Source organism: Macaca fascicularis, chromosome 20 (genome assembly GCF_037993035.2).
Source record: "Macaca fascicularis isolate 582-1 chromosome 20, T2T-MFA8v1.1".
Classification (NCBI taxonomy): Eukaryota; Metazoa; Chordata; class Mammalia; order Primates; family Cercopithecidae; genus Macaca; species Macaca fascicularis.
Window position 1 is genome coordinate 21,334,832 of NC_088394.1, and position 25,740 is coordinate 21,360,571.

Here is a 25,740-nt window from a genome sequence, read left to right on the forward strand (position 1 = left end):
ATAGCATAGTTTCTTTGCTATGATCAAATGTTTTGAGAATCGGTCAAATGCTATTAATTCAGAATCAAGTCTGACATTTCTGAAATAGTGAAAATTAGAGTATATAAATTTGAAAATGTCAAGTAATCTTAATGAACATTTAGCAATATGAGCAGAATTTGTGCTATTAAGTTATACAAATCCAAGGCTTCCCTATTTAAAATAGGAAAAAAAATCACTGTAAATCTTTCTAGCGATATTTGTTAGAAGAAAAAAAGTCAACAGTTGGTTATAAGAGTGAAATGGCTTATACTGAAAGTAAGACACACAGTAGATCCTATTTGTTCATTTTCATAGGTAGCTTTATTTGGTTTTTAGAAAAATATATACAATAATCGGAACCTCAGTTCTTAAATAGTTTTAAATTAAAAGTATACAAGTAAGAGGATATGTTTCCACAGTCAGAACATCAATACTGCTTAATAATGTAGATAGGAATTTCTGCAACAAGTCAAAACATTTACAGAACTCAGGAAGAGCAGCTTGTGGCTGGCAAGTCAGCCAGCTCAGAAAACAGGTAGGAGGGGAAGAGGTTTGATCTTTCCCCTTTAGTGTGAATTTGAGAAAGTGATGAAAGATTTACATGTTCACGTATCCTAAAGGCTAGAGCTTTCAATAAAAACATTAGAATGTAGGGGCGGAGGCCCTCTAGGGCGTATGCTAACAAGCTAACTTGGATCAAACAAAAATTTGCCATCTCAATTTGGTATTCAGTTTGATTTGGATATATTAGGATTACCTGTCAGTCACAGTTCAACTAGTTCAGATACAACAAAACTCAAGCATTTGGAGTATTTGTTAATGACATTTCTTTTGGATCAGACCCCTGCTTTCTCTTGAACATTCTTCTTAATGAATTCACAGTATTCAGTGTTTGCAAAAGATACTTGAGTTTGACAGCCCTCTGACTTTACATCGTTTTGAGAAGTTGCGCAAGGAAGCAATAGGAACTGCCTTAGCTTTGTGCCAACTCGGCCCTTCTCCCCCATACTGTAGTAACTCCAGGCCTACTTCTCCAGTAGTATAGCTCTTCCCTCCACTGGTCCTTTTCAGGAATTGAAGTCTAATCAGTGCGCCAGCCAGAGGCCAGTTTGTCATGGGATTTCCTGGGGAGCTTAAATGGAAGTGGATCAGAGAACTGATACCAGTAGCCACCTCCTTTCCTCGTTGTATGCATTTGCTAAATAAGCAAAGCAATGAGGCAAATGTCACAAGCAACATCAGGCTTCCAAGTCTACAAACACTTGTCTGAATGAGAGAGGTGATAGGCAATAGGCAAATTAGTAGTAGAGCTAGAGGTTCAATTAAGAATGAGAGGAGAGTGATCGGTATTTTGTTCTCTGTTCATCTATTTCCTGCTTAGTTTTCTTGATGCAACTAAAGATCTCCTTAAACAACGCTTTGTATTCTGGAGGTGTTGTAGGGGAACTGACGGGCTCTGGGTTGACAGAGGCCAGTTCCCAGCCGCTGGCAACAGGCTCAGACTGGGCGTTCACTCCAGTCAGGTCCTTGGCCGGAGCCCTGGAGGTCTGTACAGCCTTGTGTGACAGGGAGTCCTGTTCCTGTTGGCACTTCTTCAGCAGCTCTTCATACTTCACCTTCAGGGCACTGTACTGTGTGTCCACTTCGTGCAGAAGGGAGATGCCCCTCTGTTTCACAGCCTTGGCCCTCCTGATGCAGGTCTCCTCATGGCCCTTCACGATGTCACTCCCTGCCAAGCTGCTGAGGATCGTCTCACTGCTGCTGCGCTTGAGAGGCTTTCTGTGTGGTTCCGGCACAGTCAGGAACATCTCTTCCAGCAGGCTCTGGCTGGGTTCTTTGAAAGGAACAAACAGAGAGTCTGGCACCAGCTTCTCAACCCCATTCACAAATGGATGCTCTGACTGCAACATCTGTCGCATCTCTGCCACCTCAGCCTCTAGTTCCAGCGCCCGTGCTCGGTAGGCACCTGTGGCCCCCAGCTGCTGCTCCAGTTCACTGTTCTCCTTTAAAACCAGCCCATATTCCTCCTCCATAGTCACCCGCTTCTGCCGCTCCAGGCTCAGCTGGGCCTGCAACATTGTCACCGTTTTTTTCAAGTGCTCATTTTCCTCTTCATCAGGGCTTGGCTGACTTTGCAAGGAAGTGATCTTTTCAGCGAACACATGATCATACACGAAGTGTCTAGGGAAAAAAATATTGAAAGAATGTATTACACAGGTCCACTGAGAATGAAGTGAGGAAGACTGGTGATTTTTTTTCAACTAAATAAATTTGAGGAGCTGTGACAGTGACTGATTTTTTTTTCTTTTTTTTTTGAGATGGAGTCTCACTCTGTCGCCAGGCTGGAGTGCAGTGGAGCGATCTCAGCTCGTTGCAACCTCAGCCTCCCGGGTTTAAGCAATTCTCCTGCCTCAGCCTCCCAAGTAGGTGGGATTTTAGGCATGCGCCACCATGCCTGGCTAATTTTGTATTTTTAGTAGAGACGGGATTTCTCCATGTTGGTTAGGCTGGTTGGTCTCCCAACCTCAGGTGATCCTCCTGCCTCGGCCTCCCAAAGTGCTGGGATTTACAGGTGTGAGCCACTGCACCCGGCCGACAGTGACTGATTTTTAGCCACACTGGAGCAGTGGCTAAAATGGAACTGTGTGAGGCTGGTAAATAAACACATGAAAGCAAACTCAGTTTTTGCGATGAATCTTTTTTTAATGTTGAAAGTACTAAAGAACATCTATTCCCAAAGACTGGCAGTATGCCAATGACCTCACAAGGGAAACCTTAAAAAGTACTGGTGCCTGGGTCCCAACCCACAGATTCTAACCTAGTTGGTCTGCTACCCGGCCTGAGGGTTTCTAAAGGCTCTCCAAATGATTCATAATACATAATTACGATTGAATCACTACAGCAAATTACTGTTGCTGTGGTGTTTAACCAGGAATGTTCATCAGAATTGCCTGGGCAGCTTTTTACCCACACCCAGAAATTCTGATTTAGGCCTGAGGGAATGTGTTGGTATCTGCATTTTGAAAAACTCCACAGGTGATCTGATGTGCAGCCAAAGACCCACCAAATGAACCACCTGATTTCTCCTGCTCAGTCCAAGGCACCTTGCTTGACTATTTATTTGTGTTTTTATTTGCTTATCTGCCGTTCTGTTAGACTGAAAGCTCACAGGGATAGGAACTCTATTCTGCTCACCAGCCCTCAGGTCTGGCATAGAGCTTGCCATACAACAAGTGTTCCACAAATACTTCTTAAAGATTCAGACTTGTAACTCTAAATTATAAAGGTACTTCTTTAAGCAAAAAATCTTGTTTGCTTGAATTTTTGTTTTACCAATATTTCTATAGTCTATCAGAAGTCATTCATCTTAAACTATGATTTAACACATTAAAAGCCCTGAAATAAGTGCTCTAAGACTTTCAAAATAAGAATTACCAATATATAAGAACTGTGTAATTTCTATGTTTAAGTGATTTTGTTCAAAACCAATGGTAGCTTAATAGCTAAGTGACATTTCTTAAAATGGTACTTTCAATCTACTGGAATTCAGAATGTGCCAATGACATGAGACAGTCCCTGCTGTAACTCCACAGACAGGTAGGCTCTTACTGGCGGAGATCATACAGCTCCTTCAGACATGCAAAGCTGGGTGCCGGTTTCTCCTGGTCACACTTCCCCTGGCTCCTTCTCCCTCGGCCAGATGACTTCAGCTCCTCCACTTGGCTCTGCAGGTGATCAATGTTGGTTTGCAGGCATTCAATCGTTTCAGTCAGGCTGTAAGGAACAGACAGAAGCCATTGCTGCTTGTCATACTGAATCAAGGGCAAAAGCGGTGAGGAGAGATTAGATGCGAGCCACTCACATTGGGCTTTCTTAATTGGAAAGGACATCTATTTAATCTCCATTCTCCAGAAAGAATTAAATTAAACTTTATCCCATATTGACCTAAACCCACTGCAGCCATGTTCTATTCTAGTTTATACTAAAGAACTTCCCTCTAGGCCTTCCTTGTCAGATTCTAGAAAATTTACCTCAGAATCTTTTGCTGTGAGGCCTTGCTGTCAGCAACTAGTTTTTGATTTGTTTCTTCCAGTTCCCTTGCTGTGACATCTAATTGTTCATAAACCTTTGCATGTTGTTCGTTCATCTGCCGTAGAAGCTCCACTTGCTTGGTCAGATACTGTAAGAGAAGATCAGGACCAGGTGACACAAACAGATAAGATACCTGCTGTTCCTTGGCTGGCCATGGTGGCTCATGCCTGTAATCCCAGCACTTTGGGAGGCCGAGACATACGGCTCACCTGAGGTCAGGAATTCGAGACCAGCCTGACCAACATGGTGAAATCCCGTCTCTACTAAAAATACAAAAATTAGGCAGGTGTGGTGACACATGCCTGTAATCCCAGCTACTTGGGAGGCTGAAGCAGGAAAATTACTTGAACCCGGGAGACAGAGGTTGCAATGAGCTGAGATGGCGCCATTGCACTCCAGCCTGGGCAACAAGAGTGAAACTCCATCTCAAACAAAGAAACAAACAAAAAAAGATACCTGCTGTTCCAACACCCATTCTCTGATTCTCAACACCAACTCTTGTTGGGGTGGGGCTGGCATACAGTCTCCATCTCTGGGCTCACTGTCCTCCCAGCACTGCCCAGAAGCTCCCTTAGACCCATTTCAGTTTTCTCCAGGCCTTCTCACATCAGCGTGATTGATTCAATTATTGGCCACTGGTGACTAAGCTCAATCTCCAACCCTTCCCTCTATCCAGAAGTTGTGGGGCTGGGACTGATAGATCTAACCCTCTAATCATGTGGTTGCTTTCTCTGGTGACCGGACCTCATCCTATCAGGAAACTCAAGGGTTTTAGGAGCTCTATGCCAGGAACCAGGGACAAAGACCAAATATGTAATTTTTATTATACCGTATGTTTATTTTAAGAAAAGAAGAAATTAAACTCCCTGTCTTCCTAAGAAACGAGCACAGGCTATCCTTTATATGCTTAGCTCCCTTAATGCTCACCAATACCCCACTGCATTGTGAGGCTAATTTGCCAAAGCATATACCATGCATAAAATTAATATTCAACCAAAAAATCTAAAGTGAGACATAATAATCCCTTAAGACAAAAAGCATGGAACATGTGATCAAAGTTTAAGCAAAAACATGTTTAACAGAAATAAAGCCTAATGCGGAGGATTTTTGTTTTTTTAATTATACTCTTAAGTTCTAGGGTACATGTGCACAATGTGCAGGTTTGATACATAGGTATACATGTGCCATGTTGGTTTGCTGCACCCATCAACTCATCATTTACATTAGGTATTTCTCCTAATGCTGTCCCTCCCCCAGCCCCCCAGCCCCCAACAGGCCCCAGTGTGTGATGTTCCCTGCCCTGTGTCCAAGTGATCTCATTGTTCAATTCCCACCTATGAGTAAGAACATGTGGTATTTGGTTTTCTGTCCTTGTGATAGTTTGCTGAGAATGATGGTTTCCAGCCTCATCCATGTCCCGCAAAGGACACGAACTCATCCTTTTTTATGGCTACACAGTATTCCATGGTGTCTATGTGCCACATTTTCTTAATCCAGTCTATCACCGATGGACGTTTGGGTTGGTTCCAAGTCTTTGCTATTGTGAAGTGCCGCAATAAACATACGTGTGCATGTATCTTTAGAGCAGCATGATTTAGAATCCTTTGGGTATATACCCAGTAATGGGATTGCTGGGTCAAATGGTATTTCTAGTTCTAGATCCTTGAGGAATCGCCACACTGTCTTCCACAATGGTTGAACTAGTTTACAGTCCCACCAACAGTGTAAAAAGCGTTTTTATTTCTACGTGGAGGATTTTAACTTGGAAAAAAGATCACTTTCTTTCTCTGAGTGAGGCATCCTGGACCAAAAAAAAAGAAAAGTATGTTGCTTTGAAGAGAAAGATATGTTAGCTTAATATGCTTCAAAGACTCCTGTTATTTTTAATTTTATGAGATTTTTATCACCATTATCCTCCTTATTCACGAGAAATTTATCAGATGATTTATTCTGGTCCTGCTAAGACTGCCTCCTAAATGGCCAAGGAAAAAGGGGAATAATTCCAACCTTAACGCCGCAGTGTAAGTCACCTTGACTCCCTCCCCTGCTCAGCTCTACCTGAAGATACTAAAACACAGTATATACTCCAAAGGAAATAATCACAGTATTTCCCTGGACAGAACCAGAAAGGGGGGAGAAATGGTTTGAAGCTTATTGATGATTAAACTGTAAAAGACTCAGAACTTGACTTTAAAAACACTCTTCTTGGCCAGGCACATGGCTCACACCTGTAATCCCAGCATTCTGGGAGACCGAAACAGGCAGATTGCTTAAGGCCAGGAGTTCAAGACCAGCCTGGCCAACATGGCAAAAACCGACCTCTAGTAAAAATACAAAAATTAGGCTGGCGTGGTGGCACGTGCCTGTAATCCCAGGTACTCAGGAGGCTGAGGCATAAGAATCTTTTGAACGTGGGAGGTGGAGGTTGCAGTGAACCAAGATCGTGCCACTGCACTACAGCTGGGGCGACAGAGGCTCTGTCTCAAATACAACACAACACACTCTTCTTGAGGCTTTTTCTACAACTCTACAAGTATCTGCAAGGCTAACAAACTGAAACAATGGGCTAAATAACACTCAACGGGCCCTTAAAGTGTTGAAAAAAGCATATATGGCTTTTTTTTTCAAATCCACTTATACATAACTCAGCAGCAAAGGGTTGAACACACACTTAACCTAACTTCAACTTTTTCATCTGAAACTCTTGGGGTCAAAAGTGTTTTGGAAAATTCTTTAAATTTTAGAAAGACAACATGGCGCTCATACCTGACACGCACCTGACACTTTATAATACGTAACCTGTGAGGTCTGGGCAGCACCCTGTATCGAGCCATCAAATTTCTGCATCAAAAAGTATGAACTAAGACTATAAACAGCCTCACACCAGTTCAGGTAAAGATCTACTACCAAATGAATCTGTTGTAAATTTAAAGGGAAAAGAAAATCTTACTTTATAGAGCTTTTTGGGTTCGGAATTGGTAAGTGGTTATGGATCTGTTAGTACCTACTATGTAGAACTGGAAGAATTAAATGAGAGGTGAGCACACAGCACGGTCTATAAAAGCCTGTGTGTAATCTTCACTGCCTCAACTTCCACCAGCTTCTTCTGGTCCTTTGGAAATCAACCACTAATTCTCATGAGTGAAGCTTTTTCAGAACTAAAGGAGTAGGCCCTTAATCCTGCCCTCTGGCTAGTAAGGCCATAGTAGGTTCTTGTCATTGATGGGAACATGTTCAATCTCTTAGGAATTGATGAGATTCCACGGAAGTGGAAAAAAGGCTTAGAATCACAAGAATACATACATAATAGCTACAGAAATTTTTCAAGCTTCTTTGTATCAAGTATAAATTATCAAGTATTCTTTAGGACTCAGAACTACCTTTAAAAAGGCTAATGTATAAACCAGACATTAATTTACTAATATACAACAGGAGCTGTTCCTGCCCAGTGACAAGAATATTCACATCCTCTACATAGGACACAGCTGCCCCACAAAGGGCATGTGAAAGGCCGATTCATGAATCGGAGTCTCTGGTAGACATGGGATCAGAGGAGTCTGATGGGAGGCAGTGATATCCTAACTAAAAGCACAAGCTTTGGGGTCAGAACCTGGTCTGAGGTTTTGCTTTGCTGTTTAGAACCGGGTGACCTACAGCAAGCACATTTTTCTTAGGTGAGTTCTCCTCATCAACCCCATAAGGCTGTGAAGATAAATATGTGTGTGGCAGAGACTGGACTATGTCACCCCAAAGCATGCGTCTTTGGCATAAAAAGTTTCCTGCCTCCTCCCTCTCTACCAGGGAGAACAAAGGTTAACCACTAACATCTTTAGAACTTTATGGGCCAGAAGACAGCATCAGAGGAATCCACACTAACAAGCTTTGCTAAGGGGCCTTTATCACCACTTATTTGCCTTCCCACAAGTTCTGCCCCTAGACAAAGTCCTTCTCCTTTGTCTTGTCACTTCTCTAAAAATTGAAGATACTAAAGCTGGAATTCAAAGCCACCTTTGAGAATTACTCATTCCCTGGGTATCTCCCACACATATATATGAAATAGATATGCTAATAAGTTTTTCTCTTGTTAATATGTCTTTTGTTACAGGGGTCCTTTCCAACTTAAGCGCTCATGAAGGTTGACGAAAAAAAATTTTTTCCTCCCTGACATATACAAATATATAATTTACATAAAGGTTAATATATGTAGAGAGTTAAGCATGAGATCTGGAAGATGGTAAAATTGCTCAATAAGGAGGAGCTACTGTCATCTTTATTTAAAGCTACAGTTTTCAAACTTCACATGTGCTAAGATTCACCTGGAAGATTTATTAAAGTGTAAGAACTTGGGTCTCTTTCCCTCAAAAGGCAGACTGGAGTAGAGCCAGGATTCTGCATTTTTAGCAACAAACCCAGTGATATTAGTACAGGCAATCCACAGATCACACTTAGAGAAATGTTGATCTTGGTCATGGAAAATCCTGGAAGTCCCTGCCCTGACCAATGTCCTTTTCTCTTGGGTCTAGGAGACACAGGCATTCACTGGATCAATGATGACTCTTTGGCTTAATGCTCACCATCTCCCTTCATAGGGCTCAGCTTAGATGCAGTTACCCACTAAGATTAGGTTATATTTTAACTGTACCACAGCAGCATTCTTCATCATGTTTCATTTTGTTATGTTCTTACAATCATTAATTCCCTGAAATTACAAATTAGTCACCTTAACCTTGCTTGAGTGATCCTTCCTAACTTCTCAGTCCACACAAATACTGAATTTCTACAGATGGCTAATTTTATCCACTGCATTTTAAAACTTTCTATTGTGGACCAGGTGTGGTGCCTCATGCCTGTAATCCCAGCACTTTGGGAGGCCAAGGCGGGTGGATCACTTGAGGTCAGGAGTTCGAGACCAGCCTGGCCAACATGGTGAAACTCCATCTCTACTTAAACAAAACAAAACAAAAATTTAGCTAGGCATGGTGGCACACGCCTGTAGTCTCAGCTACTTGGGAGGCTGAGGCATGAGAATCGCTTGAACCCAGAAGGCAAAGGTTGCAGGTTGCAGTGAGATAAGATCACATCATTGCACTCCAGCCTGGGTGACAGAGTAAGACTCTGTCTGAAAATAAATAAATAAATAAAACTTTCTACTGTGGATAATCTCAAACATGCAGATAAATGGTTTAATGAACTCCCATGTACCCATCAACCAGTTTCAGCAATTATCAACATACAGTCAATCTTATTTCATCTTTACTCTCCTATTTTCCTCATTCTCCAATCATTTTAAAGTTAATCCAAGGCATCTCAAGTATACATCTTCATACATTTCTAGGACTTTTCATTTTAACCATAATTCCTAAGGGAAAAAAAACCTCAATAGTTCCTTAACATCTCTTATGTTTCAGCATTAATATTTTCCCAATTGCCTCTTAAGTGGTTTTTCCAGCTTCATTTGTTAGCTATTGATTTTTTTAAAATTTCACACTTAGGGGAGATATCTTTGCCTTTTTTGGAGTTGCCCCACGGCAAGGCAAGCGCCTCCCTCCTCTAATGCCTTTACTCTACCATCCCCTATCTGGGGGGATGCACTTCCCCTGGTTAGCTCCACCTAAGGCAGCAGTTCTTAGCCTGGGGTACATGGATAGACTTTAGAGAGTCTGTGAACATGGATGAATTTAAAGGGTCTGAACAGCTACATCTTCATTTTTGCTAACTTCGAAATGAAATTTGACATTTCTTTCAAGTATTAATAGAGGTGTTAAAATTTATAGGAGACCACTGGTTTGCACTAAGTCCCTGACCTAGGCCCAACAAACCAAACCAAAATGGAGTCACTTGTGCTAAAGTTCCATGTCAGCAAGACAAAGTTATTCATCTGACTTCTGAGAAATTAGAAGAGAAAATAGCCAAACCCCTAAACATGCCAGTTTTAGCCAGCATAAGGGACTTCCCTCTGCTTTAACCTTTACAAATAAATTAACTTTGAAATCACCCATTTTTTTTTGTTTCTGCTTTCCTCAGCCCCTGTCTATAAAACCAACTTCCTCTGCTCAGCTCATTGAAACCCTCATTCTCTAAGAATAAGGTGTTGCTGAACTTCAGAATCTCAAATAAAAGCCAATCTTTATATTTGTTGAAATTTTTTCTTTTGACAGAGGCAATAAACCACCAGTGGTATTAGCTTTATCCGTGACTTCATCATCAACAGAAATCACAGATATTTTCACACTGCACTATAGTTGCAGAAATCTTGATTTACTGCCTGCCTTCATCACTATTTGAAATCATGGTAGTTTCTAGATCTTGTTATTAAATATGTTAATACGTATCTATCTTATATCACAAATTTACTTTTTTCAATATTTGACAGGTATTTCATTATAACAGATTTCCTTTGTAATTCAATGAATTTTAAGAGGATTATCATAGATCTTATTAGATAATCAAAGGGATCCATGGCACCAAAGAAAGATTACAAACTCCAGTTATCCTTCTGGCCTCATTTCAAATATAACCTCTTCAGAAGCCTTTTAAGACCACTTTGGCCAGGTGCTGTGGCACATGGTTGTAATCCCAGCACTCTGGGAGGCCAAGGTGGGCGGATCACCTGAGATCAGGAGTTTGAGACCAGCCTGGCCAACATGGCAAAACCCCATCTCTATTAAAAATACAAAAATTGGCTGGGCATGGTGGCTCATGCCTGTAATCCCAGCACTTTGGGAGGCCGAGGTAGGCAGATCACCTGAGGTCAGGAGTTCGAGACCAGCCTGACCAACATGGTGAAACCCTGTCTCTACTAAAAATATAAAAATTAGCCGGGTATGATGGCAGGTGCCTGTAATCCCAGCTACTCGGGAGGCTGAAGCAGGAGAATCACTTGAATCCGGGAGGCAGACGTTGCAGTGGGCCGAGATCGCACCACTGCACTCCAGCCTGGGGGACAAAAGCAAGACTTCATCTAAAAAATAAAATTAAATTAAAATAAAATAAAATAAAATAAAATAAAATAAATAAAATAAAATAAATAGAAATACAAAAATTATCCAGGCAAGGTAGTGCACACTTGTAATACCAGCTACTCTACTTGGGAGACTGAGGCAAGAGAATTGTTTGAACCTGGGAGGCAGAAGTTGCAGTGAGCCAAGATTATGCTACTGCACTCCAACCTCGGCAACAAAACAAGACTCCATCAAAGAAAGAAAGAAAGAGCGAAAGAGAAAGAAAGAAGGAAGGAGAGGAGAGGAGAGGAGAAGAAGGGCTACCTTAAAGCAGGACTAAAGTGGCAGCACTCCCAAAGTACCCTAAAATTTCTCTCAAAACAATACAATAATATTCAATTTTTTTTGCTGTTATTTTTGAGATGGAGTCTCACTCTGTTGCCCAGGCTGAAGGTGGGATCTCAGCTCCCTGCAACCTTGGCCTCCTAGGTTAAAGTGATTCTCCTGCCTCAGCCTCCTGAGTAGCTGGGATTATAGGCTTGCACCACCACCCCAGGCTAATTTTTGTATTTTTAGTAGAGACTGGGTTTCACCATGTTGGCCAGGCTGGTCTTGAACTCCTGACCTCAGGAGATTCACCTGACTCAGCCTCCCAAAGTGGTGGGATTACAGGCATGAGCCACTGTGCCAGGCCAGCACTGTAGTCTTCTAAGAATGGAAGGCTCTTGTGTATCTAGTCCATTCCTCACACACAGTAGGGGCCAAAAAAATACTGGTGAACTGGCAGTTTCTAGACTTTTCTTCACAACTGCTTATTGTGCTTGGCATGACTCAGACTGTGAGATGTCAAGGGGGATTTAAGTGAAAGATTTTGAGAAGGGCTTTGGCTTTAGCCCTCTTGGGAAAACAGCCTATTAGCCACGAATTCTCTCCCCTCTTCTCCATTTATGTATTATTTCTCTGTATTTATTCCCATGGCAGCAATCGCCCCTGGTAATCTGAAGGGGAGACTTTTACAGTTCCTGCCAGATACTAGATGGGTCACAAGTTGTTGCTCTCTTAAAGACAGAATGCTCAAGTTAGAGTTGTGGCCAACATACAGGAAACAAGTCAATATGCAAATAAGTAAAAAGAGGCCATTTAAGAAACTATAGAAAGTTCCTCTTGTTTGATATATAAAAACCTGTGATACCTGTGGTAACAACACAATGAAACCATTTAAGAACTTGTGATATTTTGGTCTTAGAGGACTGGGCTTTAACAATCTAAAGAATGGCAAGGAGCTTGTTTTCACATGGTAGGAGCTTAATCTTATTATATGAAACCAAAATTAATCAGAAAAGCCCTTCACTTCTCCAAGATTCAGTTATAGGGGACATACAAAAGAGTCTGACAAAACCAGTCAGCAACTTAAAGAAAAATGGTGAGATCTCCAAGCAAGTACTGATGTAAGGCCAGACATCTAGGTCTATGGAGTCAGTGCTTCATTTTTTTCTGAATCTAGAAGGAAATGGGTTAGCTTATTTCCTACCTCTCATCTCAAGGTACAGACATGCTGCTGACATGCTGGTTTTCTCTTTGATACACAGCCTCCAATGAATCTGACTGCCATAGTAAACAGGAAAGGGAGACATTTGAAACAAAACAGTGGGGGAGGGGGGTCATGGGGTAGCAGAAATGTAGGTAAAATGTCAATTTATAGCAAAATGCCTTGGGTTTATCTGTCTAGGAATTTGCACAGACTGTCACCTCAACTACGAGTATAACGTTACAGTTATGCACAAAAGCTACAAACAGGCCACCTTTACAATTAAGGTAAACCTTTAAAAAACAAAGACCAGCAGAATTACATAAATACCTATTTGCAATTGCGGAATCCTAACCTGGAACGCAGGGAAAGACAGAAACAACCCCAAGTAAAAACGCATAGAAATAGAGTGGAAATCTGGCTTGTAAGCAGTGTTAGGATTATCCTAAAATTAAAGATTACAGCCTAAATCCTCTGAATTTAGTATCAAAATGAACTTCCACAATAGTTTCCTATGACTTTGGAAAAATCTCTTTCCCCTGATGAAAGTAATATATTTCCCCTGTAGAAATTTGGTGGGGAGAGGCATGAAAATGAAAACAGAAACCACCTATAATCCCATTATTAAAATTGTGGGATTAGATTGTTTTTAAAGTCTATTTCCAGTAATTCTGGAGGATTTATTTTTTCAGAATTAAGGTTCTTTCATGACTATAGTTAATAATATTTTATTGGCCGGGCGCGGTGGCTCAAGCCTGTAATCCCAGCACTTTGGGAGGCCGAGATGGGCGGATCACGAGGTCAGGAGATTGAGACCATCCTGGCGAACATGGTGAAACCCCGTCTCTACTAAAAAATACAAAAAACTAGCCGGGCGAGGTGGCGGGTGCCTGTAGTCCCAGCTACTCGGGAGGCTGAGGCAGGAGAATGGCGTGAACCCGGAAGGCGGAGCTTGCAGTGAGCTGAGATCCGGCCAATGCACTCCAGCTCAGGAGACAGAGTGAGACTCCGTCTCAAAAAAAAAAAAAAAAAAATTTATTGTATACTTCAAAATAGCTAGAAAAGATATGGAATATTCCTAACATAAAGAAATGATAAATGTCGGAGGTCATGGGTATCTCAATTTAGATTTCATCATTACACACTGTATGCCTGCATCAAAATTTCACATGCACCCCATACATATGTAAAGCTATTATATACCCATACACATTTTTAAAGACTTTTTTCACCACTAAAATTCTTTTTTTTTGAGACGGAGTCTCGCTCTTTTGTTCAGGCTAGAGTGCAGTGGCGCAATCTCGGCTCACTGCAACCTCAGCCTCCTGAGTAGCTGGGATTACAGGTGCCCGCCACCACGCCCCGGCTAATTTTTGTATTTTTAGTAGATACGGGGTTTTGCCATCTTGGCCAGGCTTGTCTTGAATTCCTGACCTCGTGATCTACCCACCTCGGCCTCCCAAACTGCTGGGATTACAGGTGTAAGCCACCCAACCAGCCCACTACTAAAATTCTGAAAACATTGGTAAACTACAAAACAATTTATACTGTTCAAAATATATATATTTCCATAATCTTATCCCCTCAAAAAAATCCTATACCAAAGTAGTGTAAGCATTATCACCATTCCATAACGGAGCAAAGAGCATCTGAGGGGTAATTCATATGTCTAAATTCTCTAGCTATTTGCAATTAAAATTGAGGGTTTAAACCTGAATCTCCTAAAACAGAGGCCAGAGCCCCTTCTGCCTCCCTTAAAAATCTCCCGAGGTGGAAACCCAAAGTTTAGGAATTATTAGAAAAGCTTTGTAAGCTGTTTCTCCTCTGTTAAAATACTGATTTCAACAAAGTATCGATTACCTAGTATGTGTGAAAGACCATGAATAAACACAACAGTGCTCACTGTTGCAATGGGAAATAAAGGGAAACGAAAATAAAGCAAATCAATTAAGTATCATATACAGTAGAATATTGATACATGCAGTAAAAGCAGCACAAAATACTTTTTCATTTCCAAAGAGGGCATGAACTCTTTTTTTTTTGTTTGTTTTGTTTTGTTTTGTTTTTTTGAGACGGAGTCTCGCTCTGTCGCCCAGGCTGGAGTGCAGTGGCGCGATCTCGGCTCACTGCAAGCTCCGCCTCCTCTTGAAAGAAGGGATGCCTTGAAGGCCAGACTACTTTTGAGTGCTAGGCACAACTCCTGTAGGGCATAATGCAGGTGTGTAAGCAGAGAAGTAACCAAAACACAAGGTTGTAGGCTGCTTACACAGTTGTAGGAAAGTGTAAATGAATACAATGGTGTCTGATCTCGTTACTCTCCAAAGAGTTCTCTCCTCCCCGCCTTCCACTCAGAACAGAAAAATCTTGCTCTGGATTCTTAAAAAATTATGTTTTTCAAATTAGCACTGAATAAAAGTAAGACAGGCTACAGGCTTCTCTGAAGCCAGTTTAACCATTATTTTGTTTTTTGTTTTTTTTTTTTTTTGAGACGGAGTCTTGCTGTGTCGCCCAGGCTGGAGTGCAGTGGCCGGATCTCAGCTCACTGCAAGCTCCGCCTCCCGGGTTTTTGCGCCATTCTCCTGCCTCAGCCTCCCGAGTAGCTGGGACTACAGGCGCCCACCATCTCGCCCGGCTAGTTTTTTGTATTTTTTAGTAGAGACGGGGTTTCACCGTGTTAGCCAGGATGGTCTCGAACTCCTGACGTCGTGATCCGCCCGTCTCGGCCTCCCAAAGTGCTGGGATTACAGGCTTGAGCCACCGCGCCCGGCACCATTATTTTGAATAGTTTATTTAATCTTTTTTCGTTTTCACATTAAATTTTTTTTCAACATTAAAAACGATGCCTACCAAAAATACTGATCAATTTTTAGAAGGATTGTTTGAAACCCTCCAAGAGTCTTTGAAAGAATATCTGTGGTTCTACTTACAAAATACCCTTTGGCAGTGTCCAAGTTGTCTATTTCCATAATAAGTCAGAATCTTAGGGATCTTGTCCTAGTATTTTCACCAGTTCTCTACACTATTTTTCATTCACTCAGAAGAGTTTGTTCCCAGACCATTCTTCTGAACTGTCTCATTTTAAATTTCACTGGTGGTGGGATAGGAGCTGATTTTTTGTTTTTCAACTATTTATTTTTCTGAATTAAAAAAATCTTTTTTTTTTTTTTTGAGACGGAGTTTCACTCTTTCACCCAGACTGGAGTGACGTGGTGGGATCTTGGCTCACTGCAACCTCCGTCCCCCGGGTTCCAGGGATTCTCCTGCCTCAGCCTCCCAAGTAGCCAGTATTACAGGGATGCACCACCACACCCACTTACTTTTTGTATTTTTAGCAGAGACAGGGTTTCGCCATGTTGGCCAGGCTGGTCTCGAACTCCCGACCCCAGGTGATCCATCCGCCTCAGCCTCCCAAAGTTCTAGGATTACAGGCGTGAGCCACTGCGCCCAGTTGTGTATTACTTTTCTAATCTAATTTCCAATAAACATTCTAAACAGTTACTTTAAAACTTGTACAAGTGATTCCATTCATGAAAAGGTCAAAAACAAGCTAAACTTATCTAGGGTGTTGGAGTTAGGATGCTAGTTCACCAGGTGGTGACCGGATGGGCAGATAATGCTCTCAACTCCTTATCTAAGTATAGGTTGCATTGGCATGTTTACTTTATGAAAATTCATCAAACTATACACTTAGGATTTGTGCCCTTTTCTGTAATGTACATTCCAATAAAAAGTTTAAGGTAAGGAGAAACATGCTGAAAAGGTTCAAATTAAGGAGAGAGCCCTTATAAAGTTTAGGGGGCCTCCTGAAGGTTGCAGTAAGAGGAACATACGTAAGGGTCATCGTTTAGCAAGGAAGTAGGCTCTTTGGCTGCCTGGTTACTTTTACAAGAGCATCAGGCATTCTTTTAGACTATTAGAGAGACCTCGGAAATCCACATGGTGATCCCTACGTCTGCCCAGGCACAGTTGTGATGGAGCAGGCAGCAAGGACAGTCTGTGGGAATCCCCCGGCTGGTAAGTGAGCTTAGCCAGTACTGCCATCTCCTCTTCCCTACTGAGACTATAAACTTACTTTCATGAAGCAACTTATAAAAGGAAAGAAAAAATAAAGTCAACTGTAATGGTGGTGAAGAAATCTAAGATAGTAATTATTCTTAGCCAAAAAACAGCTTTGGATAAAGAGGAAAATACTGCATTGTGCAATGCTCAGATCTAGGAACCAGTGGGCTACATATTACAGAAATAAGAGACTCATGAATATGTTTCCCGAAATATTCCAAGCTAAATCTACTGAATAGTTTCATACATGAATTTTGTACTCATTTAATTATGAAGGTCTGAACTGGATTCAGTTCCATGATGCTTTACAATATCTTATGGATAATATTAGATAATAAAGTGTTATTTGTAGATTTGGAGAACCTCAGATATCTTTGGATACTTTCAGAATACCAGTGATCTAGCTTAAATGTTTAATCATCCTCGATGAAAACAAAGGAGACAACTTAGATCATAAACCAATTGTTTGTAATCTCCTACACTAATCAATAAGCATCATTCTCCCAACTTACAAATATTTACACTTCAGCTACACTTGAAAGATGTGCTAAAACGGCCGGGCGCGGTGGCTCAAGCCTGTAATCCCAGCACTTTAGGAGGCCGAGACGGGCGAATCACGAGGTCAGGAGATCGAGACCATCCTGGCTAATACGGTGAAACCCCGTCTCTACTAAAAAATACAAAAAACTAGCCAGGCGAGGTGGTGGGCACCTGTAGTCCCAGCTACTCAAGAGGCTGAGGCAGGAGAATGGCGTAAACCCGGGAGGCGGAGCTTGCAGTGAGCTGAGATCCGGCCACTGCACTCCAGCCTGGGCGACAGAGCGAGACTCCGTCAAAAAAAAAAAAAAAAAAAGAAAGATGTGCTAAAGCAAGAATCAGTTATAGTGTTTTCAGGCATTGAATAAACCTCACAGACTACGATAATACAATTAAGACTATGTCTCTACATAAATACAAACAGTGATGATCGTTTAGGACTATTCTGAAATCTCCCACTGAGTAAAAAAACAAAGTCTAAGAAACAAAGGAGGAAAGAGTTCCTTGACCACATAAAACATTTGGCTAGTTTACTAGTTTTGTTTTTAGACTAGAGACAGGGTCTCATTTTGTTGCCCAGGCTGGTCTCAAACCCTAGCCTCAAGCAATTCTTCCACTTCAGCCTCCCAAAGTGCTGGGATTACAGACATAAGACACCATGCCTAGCCTAGTTTAATAGTTTTTAAATGCCTAGTTTTTCTGCATTTTAGGTTTCTGACAAACTCTACAGTAGGTTTTTTAATTTTTTTTTTTTTGAGATGGAGTCTTGCTCTGTTGCCTAGGCTGGAGTGCAGCTGCATAATCTCAGCTCACTGCAACCTTCACCTCCCGAGTTCAAGTGATTCTCCTGCCTCAGCTTCCCAAGTAGCTGAGATTATGGGTGCTTGCCACCATCCCCAGCTAATTTTTGTATTTTTAGTAGAGACGAGGTTTCATCATGTTGGCCAGACTGGTCTCGAACTCCTGACCTCAAGGGATGTGCCCGCCTCTGCCTCCCAAAGTGCTGGGATTACAGACTTGAGCCACCTCACCCGGCCTACAGTAACTGGTCATTAAATTCAATGTAAACATATTCTATGCTCTTTTGATGTAGAATATGCTAAAATGGTACCTGGTGACTTCAATATCATTGCAAGCCATATCGTCCTAGAATTATAAAAGTGTATTTCAGAAATCCTGCTCAAAGGGAGGGTCTACTGTATATATCTTTTATGTTAATAGGTAAAATTAATGGATATTGAGAGTGTACATTTGCCTTTGTTTTGATGATAGATTTCTATTCAAAAGATTAAAATTGTATAATGTGATCACTTCTAAGAAAGGACTACGTAATTCTTTACTTGTTTGAATTCCCAGCACCTGGTTCAGGAAATAATCAAAGTTTTAGTAAGTACTCATTATAATGAACTACTTCACCATTCTAGTCTTTTACATTTTTCTGTGCACAGACACAAGAGTCCTGGGTCTACTGTACCAGTTTGAGGGGGAAGCATTTATATAATTTAAGTACAGTCCCCTTGTGGCGGGGAGCATGGGTTGGGACATGGACAAAGGTGTTCTGATGGGACACTGTCTGGTTAATATCCATTATTATCTTTGCAGTCAAGTGGCCTACACATAACTGAACTACTTGAATGGGACCGTTTATAAGATTAGCAGCATGGAGGGCCATTTTAACGCCCTAGTCTAGCATCTTTCATTTTAGTTTTGTTAAGCTAGGCAAAAGGTATTATATTATTATATTTTTTTATTGAGACAAGGTCTCGCTCCCATCTCCTAACCTGGAGTGTACTGGCACAATCACGGCTCACTGTAGCCTTGACTTCCCAGGTTCAGGTGATTCTCCCACCTTTGTCTCCCAAGTAGCTGGGACTACAGGCACACGCCACCACACCAGACTAATTTTTATATTTTTTTGTAGAGATGGGGCTTCACCGGGTTGCCCAGGCTGGTCTCGAATTCCTGAGCTTGAGCAATCTGTCTCCCTCAGCATCCTAAAGTGCTGAGATTACAGGCATATGCCACCACACTCAGTCAAAAATGTAGTATTTTAATGATAAAATATCCAGCAAAAATGTCAACAAATCAAGATCACAGCAGAGAGAAAGCAACATGTATTTTATGATTATTTGAATGGAGCAAAACATCTGAACACATTGTGAAATAAGGAGCCATGATTTTTTTTTTTTTTTTTTTTCCAAATTTAGGATATGGTTTAGTAGTAGGTGGGAGGGATATGCGACCAAGGAGGAGGTGTAAGTTCCCTCTCTGGTGGGAAGTTCAACAGTGTGGGTAGTCGTCTTTCTTAAGCTAGGTGGTGGATATATGAGTATTCATAGTATTGTTCTCTTAAACACCATTCTGTATATCTTAAATATTGCATTTTTTAGGCTGGGTGTGGTGGCTCATGCCTGTAATACCAGCACTTTCGGAAGCCAAGGCAGGTGGATCACCTGAGGTCAGGAGTTCGAGACCAGCCTGGCCAACATGGTGAAACCCTATCTCTACTAAAAATACAAAAATTAGCTGGGCGTGGTGGCAGGCGCCTGTAATCCCAGCTACTCGGGAGGCGGTTCTTATTCTCAAAACAGTCTGTGTTAAAAAATAAAATGCTGTGTCTAATTGCAAGTGTTATTTTACCAGTATGTGATTGACATAACAACAACACATCAAAGTGTCAAAAGTGTAACTCTCCTGCCGAGTGAATTACCTCAATTTCCTGTAACTGCTCCTGATTGGTTGTATACATCTGCTGAAGAGAGTCCTCCAACTCTGTGTTCCGATCCAGTAATGTCTTCCCAAGCTCAGCAGCAAGTTGGAGATCTAGCACAACAAACGAATCTTAGAATACAAATGATCTCACATCAACAATTTATATAACCGAGTCCTTCAAAAAAGAACATGTAGTTTAGGTCACATCCCAATGGAAGGTTGAGTGGCACAGAAGGAAACCTGAGTTCTACTTAAAATTCAGTTAAACTGATGCCTCCAGCAGGTAAAGTATTCTCTTATGTACCCATACTTGTAAGAAGTGAAAAATAGTCATCTACTTTATGGAGATGCAGTTATTTGTTCAGGAATGATCATTCCGCAGTGTTACTTCTAAAATCCCATTTGCTAGTAGAATCGATGTATTCATATCCCGACAAGTCTACTTTTTTGAATGGACCCTTGAGCCAAAGTATAGGTGGAGCTTTCAAAAATCTTTAAAGTTCCCATGAATTTGGCTGCTGTGAATACAACTGTTAAAGTTTATTGTCATATATCCTGGGCTCCTAAGGGGACTAAAAATTATTCAGTCAAGAAAAGGAAAAATACATCAGCATTAAGAACACTGCCCCAGGTCACTCTACTTTTCTTTGTATCCTTCTGCAAGATGAACAACTAGAAAAGCAAAACAGCAATGTGGTTTTCGAGGTAATTACATGTCAGTAGCTCATACTTCCATTTAGCACAGAATTATATTTTATTTTAAATCTCATTTTTCAACTCTCTCTACTCTTAGGCATAATGTCCATAAAACAGGATTTGTTTATATTATACTCAACTCCCAGAAATGAAAATTTAGTTAACAATATAATAAAGGACACTAGTTGTAACATAGGTCATTGAAATACTTCTCTGCATAATAAATCTTATGGAGCAGGCCTTTGATACAGTGGGAAATGCACTGTACTCTGGGCAGGTAAGTCTCAGGCCCAGTTCTATCATTTACCAGAATACTTTCAATATGGTGACTTTAGAGGCCCCTATAATTAGTATTCTTGTTTAGAGAGATGACTTATTAATATGAGATATGTCTTATCAATATGAGATTGTGAAAATCAAATGAAATAATAATACATAAAGGAGTACTTTACAAACCAAGTTGCAATATGCATACAAAGTACTACTAATATTCACTGATTCACAAATGAATGTTTTTGTCGCCAGGCACTATGCTAAGCATTAGCTACAGAAGAGTGAATAAAATGAAGTCCTGCTTTGCTGATATTCCCAGATTAGTGGAGGAAGTCAGACAAATGAGTAACTAAACTCACGTACTGTGATAAACAGTATTCATGCATGCATGCATATACTCAATAATATTAGACACTATTCTAGGCACTGGGATACTGCCCAGGAGCCATAAGGAACTCACATTAAAAAAAAAATCCCTGCCCTCATGGAGCTTATATTCTACTGGGAGAAACAGCAGAATAAAACATGACAGTGATAAATGCTAAAGAGAAAAAATAAAGCAAGTGGCCGGGCGCGGTGGCTCAAGCCTGTAATCCCAGCACTTTGGGAGGCCGAGACGGGCGGATCACGAGGTCAGGAGATCGAGACCATCCTGGCTAACACGGTGAAACCCCGTCTCTACTAAAAAATACAAAAAACTAGCCGGGCGAGGTGGCGGGCGCCTGTAGTCCCAGCTACTCGGGAGGCTGAGGCAGGAGAATGGCGTAAACCCGGGAGGCGGAGCTTGCAGTGAGCCGAGATGGTGCCACTGCACTCCAGCCTGGGTGACAGAGCCAGACTCCGTCTCAAAAAAATAAATAAATAAATAAAGCAAGAAAGAAGTACAGGAGGAGTGTGGATGTGGGAGGCTGAAATTTAAGAGCATGTGACTAGGGCCACATTAGAATTGATATATGAAGGAACGGAATAAGTGACCCATGTAGATCCGTGTAGGGAAACAGCACTCCAGGCAGAGGCAAGGCAAGTGCAAAGCCCCTGGGAGGAAGCATGACTGAGCCATTAAGGAGGCTGAGGAGAGTGGAGCAGAATGTATTGGGCGGGGTGTCAAATCAGAGGGGCTCCACGATGGCCAGTATGGGGAGGGCCTAACTAAAGAGGTCAAGAGTTTGGCTTTTACCCCAAATGAAAAGGACTCCAATGGAGGCTTGACAGGATCACCCTGGCTGCTATTATACAGAGTGAATGGGACAAAAGTGGGAGCAGAGTGACAGAAAGATACTGCAATCATCTGGGTGAGAGATGATGGTGGCTTGGACCAGGGTGGCAGAGATGAAGATGGAGAGAAGAGGCAGAATTCTGACATGTTTTGAAAGTAAAGCTAAAGGATTTGTTGACCAATATAAAGTCTAAAAGATAAAGGGGGTAGAGGGGGAACCTGGATTTGGTGACAATGAACAAAGGGCTTTCTTTTTCTCTTTATTAGGCACAGTCTCGCTCTGTTGTCATGCTGGAGTGCAGTGGTGCACTCATGGCTCACTTTAGCCTTGGATTCCTGGGCTCAAGTGATCTTCCTGCCTCAGCCTGCCAAGTAGCTGGGAATATAGGCATGCACTACCAAACCCAGCTTACTTACTTACTGATTTATTGTAGAGACAGGGTCTTACAATGCTGCCCAGGATGATCTCAAACTTCTGGCCTCAATACATCCTCCCACCTCAGCCTCCCAAAATGTTGGGATTACAGGCATGAGCCACAGTGCCCAGCCTAGGGACCAATTTAGAAAGAGAGGTCATAAGGAAGGTCTGAGAAGACCTTTTAGCTGAAGCTTGAAGGATGAAGAACTTGCCATGAATTTGGCATATTCTACAACCTGACAAGCAGCCAGTATGATAGAGGCATGAGAGAGCAGATCATACAGGATTTTACAGCCCATGGTAGGTAAAGTTTAAGTTTTATTCTAGGTATGATGGAAAGCAGCCTCAGTTAATGTCATAAAAGTATTATGGAAAAAAATATTTATCATAAAAACAAGGAAACTCACTACATAATTATTTTTAAACTTAATTTTTAGAGGTTGACAAATAATGCTTACTGGCTATCCACCACTGATAGTAAAACTTAGCCTTGAGTAAACGGTAACAACAGCATTAGTTGTTTTAATGTCTACTCAAGTGCATAATTAGTATTCTACTTGGTTAGTTTTCACTCTAGAAAAAGCAAAACCCACCACACCCAAATCCAGATCATTTAAAAATATTTTACACCCATTTAAAATAAAACAGTATACTGTTTGTAGATAGGTGCTAAAATACATTATCTTGTGATTTCAAAACTAACGATGTCTATTACAGTCATTACATTAAGACTAGAAACCAGGTGCAGTGGGTCATGCCTATAATCCCAGCACTTTGGGAGGGTGAGCCAGGTGGACTGCTTGAGCTCAGAAGTTCGAGACCAGTCAGGGCAACATGGTGAAATGTCATCTCTACCAAAAATACAGTGAGGCCCTGTCTCAAACAAACAAACAAACAAAAAGACTTCCATTAATAGGTCTATGAAATAACTTGTATTTACAAAACACAGAACTTTTATAAATAGCTCAAAGCATTTAAGAGACATTAGTCTTTTTCTTGTCATTATTTGAGATGGAGTCTCACTCTTGTCACCCAGGCTGGAGTGCAGTGGTGCAATCGCAGCTCACTGCAACCTCTGCCTCCTGGAGTCAAGCGATTCTCCTGCCTCAGCCTCCTGAGTAGCTGGGATTATAGACGCCCACCACCACGCCCGGCTAATTTTTGTATTTTTAGTAGAGATGGGGTTTCACCATGTTGGCCAGGCTGGTCTTGAAATCCTGACCTCAAGTGATACGCCCACTGTGGCCTCCCCAAGTGCTGGGGATTACAGGCATAAGCTACTGCGCCCAGCCTACTTTTTGTTTTCCAGAGACATTAGTCTTTATTATCTTTAAAGGTATTTAGCCCAGTTTCTCAGCTGAGACAGCCTGAAGCACAAAGCTGTTAACTGACCTAATCAAGCTCCAAGGTGAGTCACAGATCAGATAGAAACTCTTAGGCCAACAGGTTTTCACTCTCACTCTCATCATGATTCTTTGTTATCTTCATCTGCAGAGTTTTAAGGCAATTGAAAGAGAAGTCCACAGGCTTCTTTAAGGTAGAGAATACAAATTTCCCCCGTGTTGAGGTACTTAATTTCTTCTTGTTTTCACAGATTGCAATGAGAAATTAAGAGTTCAACTATTTGGGTTTTTGTTGCCTGCTCTGCTAGTGAAAGCACATACAACCCCAGGCAGGTTAATACCTTGTTTTCATCAAACGAAAAAGGAACTATGGTTGAACATGTTCCAGAAAAAATGATTTTGTACTCACAGAGTATGTAATGTGTATACATAGGCCCACATGGAAGCTACCACACTCTATTAAAGACAAAGTATAAAAACATTACCTAGGTATTAAGTCTTTCCTTCTTAAATGTGTAAAGTGGTGAGTAACTCCTCACTGGGAAGGATCAGATTCACCAAAGATGCTCTTAACTAGCAATCAAAGCCTGAGCCAAGGGCTGGGTGTGGTGGCTCATACCTGTAATCTTGAGAGGTGACAATGCGCTAGCAGCCCTCACTCTCAGCGCCCCCTCGGCCTCCGCTTCCATTCCGGCGGTGCTTGAAGAGCCCTTCAGCCCGCCACGGCACCGTGGGAGCCCCTCTCTGGGCTGAGGCCGGAGCCTCCTCCCTCTGCTTGCCGGGAAGTGTAGAGGGAGAGGCGCGGAAGGGAACCGGGGCTGTGCTCACGGGCCGTGTGAGTTCCGGCGGGACCCGCTGGCCCCGCACACTGAGCGGCCGGCCCAGGGCAGTGAGGGGTTTAGCACCCAGGAGAGCAGCTGCGGGGGTTGCGCAGGGTCCCCCAGCAGTGCCGGCCCGCAGGCCCGGCGCTCAAATTCTCGCTGGGCCTTAGCTGCCTCCCCGCCCAGCAGGGCCCGGGACCTGCAGCCAGCCATGTCTGAGCTCCTCCCCAGGCGGTGGGCTCCTGCGCGGCCTGAGCCTCCCCTACGGGCGCCGCCCCCTGCTCCGTGGCACCTGGTCCCATCGACAGTCCAAAGGCTGAGGAGTGCAGGCCCGGCTCAGGACTGGCGGGCAGCTCTGCTTCCAGCCCAGGTGCAGGATCCACTGGGTGAAGCCAGCTGGGCTCCTCAACCCGATAGAGACTTGGAGAACTTTTATATATACGGGGAGGATTGTATGTGCACCAATCAGCACTCTGTGTCTAGCTCAGGATTTGTGAATACACCAATCAGCACTGTGTCTAGGTCAGGGTTTGTGAATACACCAATTGGTACTCTCTGTCTAGCTAACCTAGGGGAGACTTGGAGGACTAGCACTCTGTGACCCCATCTAGCTCAAGGATTGTAAATGCACCAATCAGCACTCTATGCCTAGCTCAGGGTTTGTATCTACCTAACTCTGTATCTAGCTAACTAGCACTCTGTGACTCTGTCTAGCTCAAGGATTGTAAACGCACCAATCAGCACTGTCAAAACGGACCAATCAGCAGATTGTGGGTGGGGCCAGATAAGGGACTAAAAGCAGGCTGCTGGAGGCCCCAGTGGCAACCCGCTTGGGTCACCTTCCATACTGTGGAAGCTTTGTTCTTTCGCTCTTTGCAATAAATCTTGCTGCTGCTCACTCTTTGGGTCTAAGCTGCCTTTGTGAGCTGTAACACTCACCATGAAGGTCTGCAGCTTCACTCCTGACGGCGAGACCACGAATCCACCAGAAGGAAGAAGCTCCAGACACATCTGAACGTCTGAAGGAAAAAACTCTGGACACACCATCTTTAAGAACTGTATAACACTCACCGTGAGGGTCTG

The 25,740-nt window shown here is 42.3% G+C and overlaps 1 protein-coding gene across 1 annotated transcript in view; it reads right to left on the reverse strand.

Moving 5' to 3' along the window:
• Positions 1 to 319: 319 nt before the first annotated feature.
• CDR2 (cerebellar degeneration related protein 2) overlaps positions 320 to 25,740 on the reverse strand; it is a 31,672-nt gene continuing 6,251 nt past the window's right edge. Inside the window, exons 2-5 of the mRNA XM_005591444.4 lie at positions 19,889 to 20,001; positions 4,053 to 4,201; positions 3,631 to 3,795; positions 320 to 2,202 (exon numbers count right to left, since the gene is read on the reverse strand). Of these exons, the coding sequence (XP_005591501.1) occupies positions 1,344 to 2,202; positions 3,631 to 3,795; positions 4,053 to 4,201; positions 19,889 to 20,001 (1,286 nt within the window). The 3' untranslated portion in view covers positions 320 to 1,343. The remainder of the gene's footprint in view (positions 2,203 to 3,630; positions 3,796 to 4,052; positions 4,202 to 19,888; positions 20,002 to 25,740) is intronic.